The 9,954-nt window shown below is 42.3% G+C and overlaps 2 protein-coding genes across 3 annotated transcripts; both read right to left on the bottom strand.

Moving 5' to 3' along the window:
• Window positions 1–995: 995 nt before the first annotated feature.
• Window positions 996–4,015, bottom strand: LOC127796228 (H/ACA ribonucleoprotein complex subunit 3-like protein). 2 transcript variants are annotated; one of them, XM_052328264.1, is made up of 4 exons: window positions 3,943–4,015; window positions 3,525–3,598; window positions 2,444–2,486; window positions 996–1,301 (listed from the first exon to the last, which is right to left on the bottom strand). In XM_052328264.1, exons 2-4 carry the CDS (start codon window positions 3,576–3,578, stop codon window positions 1,204–1,206), a joined length of 195 nt encoding a protein of 64 aa, XP_052184224.1. In that variant the 5' UTR covers window positions 3,579–3,598; window positions 3,943–4,015; the 3' UTR covers window positions 996–1,203. The 2 variants fall into 2 exon arrangements, with proteins under 2 accessions (XP_052184224.1, XP_052184225.1); XM_052328265.1 differs by having other exon boundaries at window positions 3,525–3,595; window positions 3,943–3,977.
• LOC127796227 (protein SCARECROW-like) lies at window positions 996–6,457 on the bottom strand. Its single transcript, XM_052328263.1, has 7 exons — window positions 5,511–6,457; window positions 4,068–5,430; window positions 3,525–3,598; window positions 2,948–3,016; window positions 2,444–2,486; window positions 2,010–2,082; window positions 996–1,301 (listed from the first exon to the last, which is right to left on the bottom strand). Exons 1-2 carry the CDS (start codon window positions 6,336–6,338, stop codon window positions 4,759–4,761), a joined length of 1,500 nt encoding a protein of 499 aa, XP_052184223.1. The 5' UTR covers window positions 6,339–6,457; the 3' UTR covers window positions 996–1,301; window positions 2,010–2,082; window positions 2,444–2,486; window positions 2,948–3,016; window positions 3,525–3,598; window positions 4,068–4,758.
• Window positions 6,458–9,954: the final 3,497 nt, after the last annotated feature.

Here is a 9,954-nt window from a genome sequence, read left to right as displayed (position 1 = left end):
ATCGACAAGGAACTCCATTGACACAAGTTCTGGTGCGTTGGTCCAATCTACATCTAGAAAACAACATGTGACATATCCCAAACCTATTCTCCCAATTTCCAAAGGTAACCGCCGCCGCCGGGGGGGGGGGGGTACTTTAAATTGCTTGAATGTCCTTGGGGAAGGGAGGGAGGGGATTGTCATGGAAATAAAGTTGTAATTGGCGGGAAATACGGTTAGGCAGTTGTAGCCTATTTCAATTCAAATACAAGTATGTTATGTTTAAATTTTGGGCAGCCAATTAGCACCTTTACCGTGCTAGGATTCAATATAAAAACTAACTAATCCTACTCCATTAGAATATCCTAGAATACATATGATCATTCTTCTCCCGTCTAATTCTCTGAACCTACCATGTTCTCTCCCTCATCTTCTCTTCAATTCACCCAATTCTCCCCGATACAGCTTTACTAGATCCAACTCTGACACATTGTCGTGATAAGAAACATGTTCCCAAATCAGAATCATGTTTCCAAAATTTATTAGAAATTGCAAAATAGCCTAAAAACATTTTTTTTTTTATATTTCTGAAAACAAAACGTTTCAAAAACAAAAAAAAAAATGACACCATTTCAACATTTTCGTGCTTCAGAAATTATGAGTACCTTTGGCCCTGGACACCCCCATCTTGAGGCCCCTAAATGCAGCGCGTTATCTTGAATGTAACGTCATTTTTACTAAATTTTAATTTTAACCTTCGCGCAATAACTAAAAAGATAATACATTACTCATAATTCTTATATTTTTTACTTATTTTACCATTTTAACTTATCTAACTCAAGTATTTTTCAAAAACTCGTATAATCAAATTCACCTCACATTTAAGGCCAGGCACGGCGTCTAAAGAACAAGAGACAAGGATAAATCCAAAGTGTTAGGGACAAACTGCAGGTCGGGAGATAACAGCCATGATAGCCTAGCATGCATATGTTTTTAGGCAAAAGAACAAACAGATATCCGATAACTGAAACCATGCGGCAATACCTATCCAAAAATTGTCATTGTTAAATTTCAGAATCCCGTGACAAAACTGGCCTACAATGGTACACTCATAAAGCTCTAACTTGAAGAGCAACTGTATGAAGGCAAACACCTTCGCACCCATAATTTGCGGCAAATTCCCAACAACACAATTCTCTTCCCACCAAGCAGCCTGTGAAATGCTCAATACTTTGGAGGTGGCTTTTGGGTTGGCAGCAGTCCAAATCGTTTCTTCAGAAGAACTCTTTGCCTCGAATATTTGTCATCGGGAGAGAAGCGGGCTAGAGTTCAAAAAGTTGACCAAAGATAAAGAATTGTCAAAATCTATTTTGAAGGCGAGCATATCCAATAAATCACCAAATAGATGTGAAAAGTAGACATAAAGTCACACATGCATTAGCAGAGTCGGGGGAGGGGTGGTTTTTTTTTGGGAAGCAAACACTCTTCTTTTCTTATTAACCTAGTTTCAGATCCCTGATTCTGATCGCCCTTTGTATTTTACTAGAAAAAAGATGGAACAAAAATGAATGCTCAGTTTGCACCTAACTAGCTTGCACCAAAAAAAAAAAAAAAAAAAAAAAACAACAGTGCCCTAGTCTTCTCAAAAGAGTGGCAAGTTAGAGATTCACGAGTATCTTCTTTTTAGTACTTCTATGACCCTGAAAATAGAAAAATTAAATGTGTATCGTAGCAAACCACAACCTTGATATATTGTAAAGAAAAATAAAGAAAATGAATGTTAAAAATCATTTTTAAGTTAGATTTTATATTTTGTGCCGCACATTTCCCTTCTCTCAAACATTTTTATTGGGCTATAGTTCAAGGCAGAAGAATAAAATACTATCGAAGCAAAATACACAGCTTATAAAGACATAGCAGTATGCAAATTAACTTCAAAATGGTAATTTTGAATTAGAATTCCTAAAATATTGTTCCAGTAAATTGAAAACCTATATTGATCAGCAAATAACATGTCTTACAACATGTACCAGAAAAGTCCAGCCAACCCTGGAAATGGAATGATAGCTCTCATGATTCTAACCCCAGTAGCAACCAAAATTTCTGAAAAAGACAAAACCATCTCTAGATTGAGTGATATGTGCATCACCCAATTTAGTAGCCAGATGAGTGCAGCTCTGTTTCTTAACGGAGTCAAATTGGTCAAAGAGTTGCAGTGAAAAAAAAAAAAAAAAAAAAAGAAGAATAAAACCTTCATCTCATTTAATTGAATCATTATGCACAAGTAATTCACAGAAAACAAAAATGCATTTTTTATTATGATGCGAATAATCAATTGGAGATTTTATAAAAATACAGTGAAAGTTGGAAACTCCTTTTGCATTTAAGGTCCTCACTCAAAATTAAAAACTTCAGGGTAATACCAGAAGTCGACTAATACACATGAAATATAAATAGAGAATACCTGGATGGGCAGATTGTGTAGCCAATCCAAGTGGTGATTCTTTCTGCATACAGTAAAGTACATTAAATGCCAACACTGAATGTTATATCAAAATGAAATCGCCAAAACATAATAAAATAGTGTACATAAAATTCCTGCAGGTTAATTGAAGGGGACCAAAAAGAGGAGAAAAGTTGTTAAAGACTTGCTCCATGCTGCAATAACTAACTATGCCTTTCAAATATTATCAAGTCATGTATGCAAATGACATGAACAAAGTGCTTTCACAAAAATATTGGTTGCAATTATAAAAACTACTTAGCTAGAAATAATTCAAGTGAAGACAACAAGCATAAGCACAACTATAGCAACACCAAGTCCTTAGGCTTTTATGATGCTGATAAACCTAGAGCTGGGAACACATTTCAAGATCACACCCACAGCAAAATTTGGACTACAAAGTCTTCGCAGCGACTGAGAAGTGAGAAAGGTAAGATTGATAGAAAAGCATCTCAACAAACTTACAAAGTGTTTTAATCTCTTTTAGCAAGCCAAGTTGGAAGTGTCATCCACCGGGACAGGTGACAAGACAACCTGGAAAGTCTTGAGTTTTTAGCACCCATGAAAGGACGTTGCAGTAATACACCTAAAGCAGGGCATGAATCTGTGAAGTGAAATTCCATTTGGACAAACGTCTCATGGTTATTCTTTTCTCCGATTTGGATTTTCCAAATAAAATCTTGTATTCTTTATGTTTCAGTAAACTTTATTTTGTTTTACGTGGATGTCTAATTCTTTCATCTCTCAAATCAAATCACAGTATATTGAGGTTTGCAGAATGAAGTTACGCAAATCATTTTTGCTTTAAGATTTCCGCTTCCATGCCACTCACGATCCCATCCTTTAGGTCAAGCAGCTCAGTGGCATCATCCCCTCTTTTTTCTTATAATCTTAAATGTTAAAAGATGATTAGACAAACAAACCAACAAATTATCATAATCCTCATGTAGCACTATAGACTTGATTGGAAATGAAGAATATGGTCAATGGCATCACAAATCATCTAGCTAAAAACTCAACAAAAATGCGCAGGACTACACACCTTGGTGGTGTACACTTTGTCGCCGTTCTCATTTATGTAAAACTGAAGATACATTCTGTGAATCCGTCCACCTGCTGATGATATCACATAAAAACACACAAAATCAAAACAAGAAAACACCAACATTAACAAGGGAAATGATTATTCAAAACTAAGAAAGCCAAAACAAAAACAAAACAACCCAGACAAATGGTTAAAGAACAATGAAAGAACCACTAAACGTTATCACCGGAACACATCACTGTGATTAGAACAACTGACAATCGAATTAGATTTCTCATAATTCCAGAGCAAATACGAGCAATAAATGATAACAACAATTTTCTACCCCTTTGTTTCCTCGAGTACCTAACAGAGGATAACAACGACTCAGCACTGAGAGTTAAGGATGAACGGCGAACAACAGTTAAACGTTTACCGATTCGTGGTGCTTGTCAATTCGGGAACTCTAAAACCCACGAAGCCACGAGATTTAAAACCCTAGAATCGCGACAAAACCCCAATTTAAGAGCAAACCAAAGGGGAGAAGCAGTTCATATTTACCGTATTACCCTACTGACGTGGAAAAGACGATATCATCCCCGGGGGACCGCTGCTTTCGTTTGAGAATTGAGAGAGCCTGTTAACGCCCTGCTTGTGTTATTACCAAAAAGCAATAAATAAATAAATAAGTTGTGCTATTAACAAATTACTCATTTTGAATTGATATTTTAGCACAAAAATTAGAGTCTTCCTTTTAGATTTTTTTCTTGTTGATTTTTAAGCAAAAGACTCAAAATAGACCAATTTTGTGCTAAAAAATATATATGGCCCAAAAAAGAAAATGCTAAATTTGGGATCATAGTTCTTACGCGGTTCTCGATGTTTGTGATTTTGATTACGTTAAGGGAGGTAAATTGCAGATTTACCTTTTACCCTTATATAGCCAAAGATCGAACTTGTAATTCACTAGATTAATATTGACATATTATTTATCCAACCACTCCACTTATATCCTAAAGATAAAAAAATATCAAACTTGATCCGTATATGTTGCGAATTTATTCTATACTTAATTTTAATTTCATCAATTAAACCACTGACCATCTAATATGGCATCTGTAATCTATTATATTAATGAAGAATAATTACAAGTTGGCATATAGCTAGCTAGAAAAGCCTAGAAAATGGAAAGAGATTACTGTTCTTGTTTGGTTAGAAAGAAACCTTCCAAGAAAGAAAAACAAGCAGCTAGCTATCTAGAACTAGAAGAAGAAGAAGAAGCCTGTGATGATGTCCAAACAGAAGCAGTGAACAAGCTAGTGTCCTTCCAGCCAAGCCTGAGGCAGCTGCCATCTCCTTGCACCAGGCCATAGCCATGAGCAGGAGGGAACATGTTCAGTATAAGCTGCGCCTGCGCCATGGCATTCCCACTCATCGGCACCTGCAAGAACCCATTTCTCGCCAGCTCGCTCCTCCATTGCCGGAACTTATCGTCGCCGCTTCTCGCCGGCCCGCCTATCGCCAGAATGTTGTTGATCTCCCTGTAAAGCAGGCTGTGCTCGACTTTGTGCCGGCTTTGATCGTCCGTCGGCAGAAAAGCTCCGAGAGAGTCGAACATGGCGGAGTAGTAATGGAGAGAGTTGACGAATCTGTCCAGGAAGGACCCTCCAAGGGCTAAGTCCTGCTCGACCAGAGTGATCACTCTCGGAGCCAGGCCCTGGAGGAGCTTCATCGTCCTCCAGTCCGGCCCGGTGGCGTCGTAGAGGGAGTGCTGCAGCCAGTGCACCGCCAGGGCTTCTCCCTGGCGGACCTGCAGCACCGACAAGTCCATGTAGCCGAATTTTTCGGGCACCGGGTGGAACTCGAACGACAGGCCTAGACGCTTGGCGAAATTCGACAGCTGCTTCCCCGTTTCGGCCAAAACCTGTTGATGATAATCCAAGTCAATTAGTATTTAATTGTAGTAGTATGGAGAAGAGTAAAATTACAATTTTGCCTTTGTACCTCCATTGAAGCCCCCATCCCGGTCATCCTAACGTGCGGGGGGCCGTCGATTCGGGTGGCAAGGATGTGAAAGAGCGCCGGCCATTGCAAGCCTTGCATGATGTCGAGATCAATGATATGAACCCTATCTCGCCTGTGAAACGCCTCGAGAATGGCCTGGTTGGAGGTGAAGTGGGCAAACTTGACGAAAGGGGAGACATTGTTGAAGACGTGGAAGGCACAGTGAACCTGTTTTTGGTTGATCAAAGGGCTGCAAATCCCTAGCCACGAGTTGATAACCCTACTAGCCATGGCCTTGGAGAAATAAGTCACCACCCTCTCGGCGCAAGACGAAGCGTAAGGGGAACACAACTGAGTGAGCTCGAGCAGCATCCGGTGAGCCTCGCCGAGGTTATCAAGCGATATAGCAACGGCACACTCGAAGAGCAGCGTGATCAAGCTCAAGCCATGGTCGTTCAAGCTGCTCAATTCTTTGGACCCTCCATTGGAGCACTGATCAGCTTGCTCAAGCTGCTGCTGCTCTGCTGTGCAGCTTCTCCTCGGAGCTTTCCTTGGCCTCGACTCGTCGTCGCCATACGCCATTGTCGAATCAGACTGCAAGCTCGCATTAGTGCTGGTTTCAGGGATGTTGTCCTCAATCAACTGCTTCGTGACATGTTCTACCCACATGGAGAGCTCATTTTTCTCCAAGTTGGGGCAGCTGGTTTGGTCAGAAGATGGTTTAGGGCTAATTCCCTGGTACTCGAAATTACTGTAGTCCCATTGTTGGTCATGGGACGGGATCAGATCAATACCATGAACAAGCTGAAACGTTCCGCCTTTGATCATACTGTCTAGAGATCAAAGACGATGAGAGGAGGAGGGGAAGATCTAGGCTATGGCAGGGAATTATAAAGGGAAATTAATATAGCAGGCCGGTACTTTGGAAGCTGATGAAGCTGGCATGGATGAGCAAAGAGATGACTTAATTAAGAAATGGTCACATGAGAAGCAGATTTTTGGCTAGGCCATCGCTTAGTTTATTCCATCACCGAGCTTGGCCGGCATAGCCAGACGTATAGATGGAGATAAGCAGAAAGATGCCAAGGCCACATCAGTTTGTCACCTGTCACTGATTTCGACACATAATTAACATTAATTTTTGGCTAATTTAGGGAGATGCGGAAAGAGCATGCAACTGCCCACAATTTAAAACATCATCAAAAGCTAGTGACGGCCCAGTTAGCTTCTAGTACAAAGTCCATATATAATCCCTTAGGAAAATTGTCCAGTGTCACTGGCATTTGACACTTTTGTTATATGGGCGGCTTTGTATTTTTTAATGTAGGTTTCAATTCAATTTAAAGATTTTTTATCGATGAAAATCACAATTATTAGTCAAGTTTCATAATTTCTATGGAAGGTAAGCCTCCCAAAGATAACGGAGTCATGCAAAGGTTTCCTCAGGCCAAATGGAGATTGATTCTTGATGATACTGGACCGATCACCGAGGTCTGTCTTGAAGTAAGTACCTGCAAGAGCGGGGCCTTTAATCCCCCAGGAGAACTCTAACGCTCAAATTAGTAGAAGAAGAATGCCTGAAATGGAAAATCACACAGTAGTCAGATCATCCATACTTGTAGAAGTTGACTGCTATTTAAAGATGGCGTAGAGCATACCCTGAAGAGATAAGATAAGCTCTGAATAATGGAGATAATCTCGGTTGATCGAGTCAGACTCGTTCAAAATCAAATATGGACTGAAGATCTAGATGACACGTGGCGCTTCCTGAGAGTGCCACGTGGCGGCACCGGGTTGGTATACTCCGAGAGTAGTATAGTAATTTTGCTCTTAGTAAAATATCCCCTCTTCACTTGCCCCCCAACTCCTTGAGCTGTGAGGGTGAGGAGCTCGGGCAGCTGAAGGAGTAGTCCTCTAAGCTTTTCTGCTTTCCTGTAAAAAGGAGTTCTGCAAAATAAAAATGAATAAGAATAATGAACTCCATTATTGGCTCATTTCCCAACCCAAAGTCCCATCACCCTTCACATGGCCCTCCAAGGACTCTATAAAAAGGAATGTGGGCATGGTCCCCTCCTTCTAAGAATTATTGGAGTGAGAGTATGCTTGGGGTGGAGTAAAAAGGTAAGAGGTTTTCCCTCTCTTCTTTCTTTTTTGTTTTTTTTTTCTCTCTTTGTTTTTTATTTTTTATTTTTATACATTTTTTTTTGGTGTGGCCTAGGCCAGCGGTCTTGGCCACGCTGGTGGAGGCCGCGGCCTCAGGGCTGCGCGGCTCGCGCGCGCTAGCCGAGGCCACGTGCCTCGACCGCGCGCGGGTCCTGCTGCCTTCTTAATTTTTTTTTTTTTTTTTTGCCTGCCTCTCTAACTAATTTAATTTTTTTTTTTGTAGGCTTCTCACAGAGCACGAGAGACTTTGAGCGGCGCTTTCAAGCTCAACAGGGGACGGACTGGCTCCCTCATAAGGGTTCTCTCGCGCATTCCCTTTCATCTTTGGAATTCTTCTCATCCGCCGGTATTCTTTTGTCTCTCTTCTCTTATTTTTCTGTGGTTTTTCATTGTCTCTCTTCCCCAAATCACGCTGTTTTAGTAAGTCGATCCCCATGACCTCCTCTAGTAACTCGGATGAGAATAGTTTGGACTCTTCTAGCTTCTCTTCCCAGTCTGGTATGCAAATAGGAGACGCTGGGACCTCCCGGCCCCATCTTGATGCGTCCTCTTTTGATAACGATACTGACCTAGAGTTAGAGCTCCACAATAATGGTATCCCTGATGACCTAACCCCTGATTATTCTTCCTTGTCCGAGAATGAGATCTCCGGGTTCGCCCAAAAATATCATCTCCCCACCAAGGGCTACTGGTACTCTGCACCCTCCAAACTTAGAGCCCATCAATCCCCTCATGGGGGTTTAACCATCTATGAAGCCGGGTGTCGGATCCCTTTCGAAGGCACCCTAGCTGAGATCTTTTGCCTTGTAGGGTTATCTCCTTCTCAGCTAATGCCCAACGGGTGGAGGAATTTAGTCTCTTTCGTTATATGCTGCCGGGGGAGAGATATCGTCCCTAAAGCCGAGCTTTTCTTAAAATTTTTTCACCTTGTATGCGTTGATAAATTCAAATTTCGCTACTCGTTCATGGCATACCCCGGCTGTAAGTTTCTCGTAGACACCCCGTCCTCTTTGAAAGGTTGGAAAAATCGATATTTTTTTATGGGATCTTCCTCCGCTATTATGGGTGTGCCCAGCGCCTGGCGTCGGCCTCCCTGTACAAATTTTTCACGTGAAATATCCCCTTTAGAAAGGAGGGATGCTGAGCTGTTGATGGGTTTGGAGTACGTCAGTACTGCCAGATTGATTAACGAGCAAACTTTGTCTCTCGGGGGTGTGTGTCGGTACCCCTGTCCAACAGCCGACATTCTCTTAAGTTGATTTTTTCAATCCTCTTGTTCTGCTTTCTGTCTCCCATTTATGCGTACTTCTTTATCCTGACCCTTGATCTTCTTTTGTCATGCTTTGTAGCCAAGATGATTGACGACGCGGAGCTGTGGGGGACCGATAAGCAGGCCGCTGAAGAGGCCAAACGAGCCCGAAAGAATGCCAAGCGACATACCAAAGACTCTCGGCTCCCACCCAGGCACAAAAAATCGAAGGCCTCTGGGTCACACTCTTCTTTGCCCCGAGCTGAGATAGGGGGCTCCAAAGGCCCTGAGGCTCTTTCTGACATGGTCGAGGGGGAGGCATCAATTCCCGCCCGGGCTCTCCATCGACCAGATTGGAATGTTCATGAGTCAAACCATAGTAGTGAGTCTTGGGTGGTGACTTAGCTTATTCAGGGTCTACTAACTCAGGCGGACATCGAGGGGGCTGCGGATTTGACTTCGGAGACCTTGGAGTCGTGCTACTGCCAGGGCTTGGTTCAGGTTGGTCTCTTGGTCCTTTATCATGGAGAACTTTTGGTTCCCCCATATTCTAATCTTTGCTATTTGCATGCAGAGTATTGTCGTTCAGAATGAGCTCCAGAGGCGAATAGAGAGAAATTCCCGAAAAATGCTCGAGTTGGACAATGCCATTGCTGAGTGCCATAGGATCGTTGAGCAGTGGGACGAGGATCTGAGGGCTCAGCATCAACGAAATGCGGAGCTGGAGGAACGCCTCCAAAGCCTTGAGATTAGCCGCCATGCAACGGAGGGAGAGTTATTGCAGTTTAAACAGCGTGTTCGGGAGCTAGAGGAGAGATATGCAAACCCCACCCAGCTTCCCGAGGTGAAAGGGTTTATTAGACATGAGTTGTAGGGTGTCTGGAAGAAAGGCTTCATTCGGAGCAAGGAGGAAGTGCAACAAGCCTACCCTGACCTCAATTTCTCCCCCGTCAGACCTATGGAGGACGTGATCGCAGAGCTCACCCGGGCATCATCCTCCAAAGCCCCTGCCATTGAATCTAAGGAGTCCGA

This window comes from Diospyros lotus, chromosome 3 (genome assembly GCF_014633365.1).
Source record: "Diospyros lotus cultivar Yz01 chromosome 3, ASM1463336v1, whole genome shotgun sequence".
Taxonomy (NCBI): domain Eukaryota; kingdom Viridiplantae; phylum Streptophyta; class Magnoliopsida; order Ericales; family Ebenaceae; genus Diospyros; species Diospyros lotus.
The sequence above is the reverse complement of the archived record's forward strand: the minus strand, read 5'-3'. Positions and strand labels throughout refer to the sequence as shown.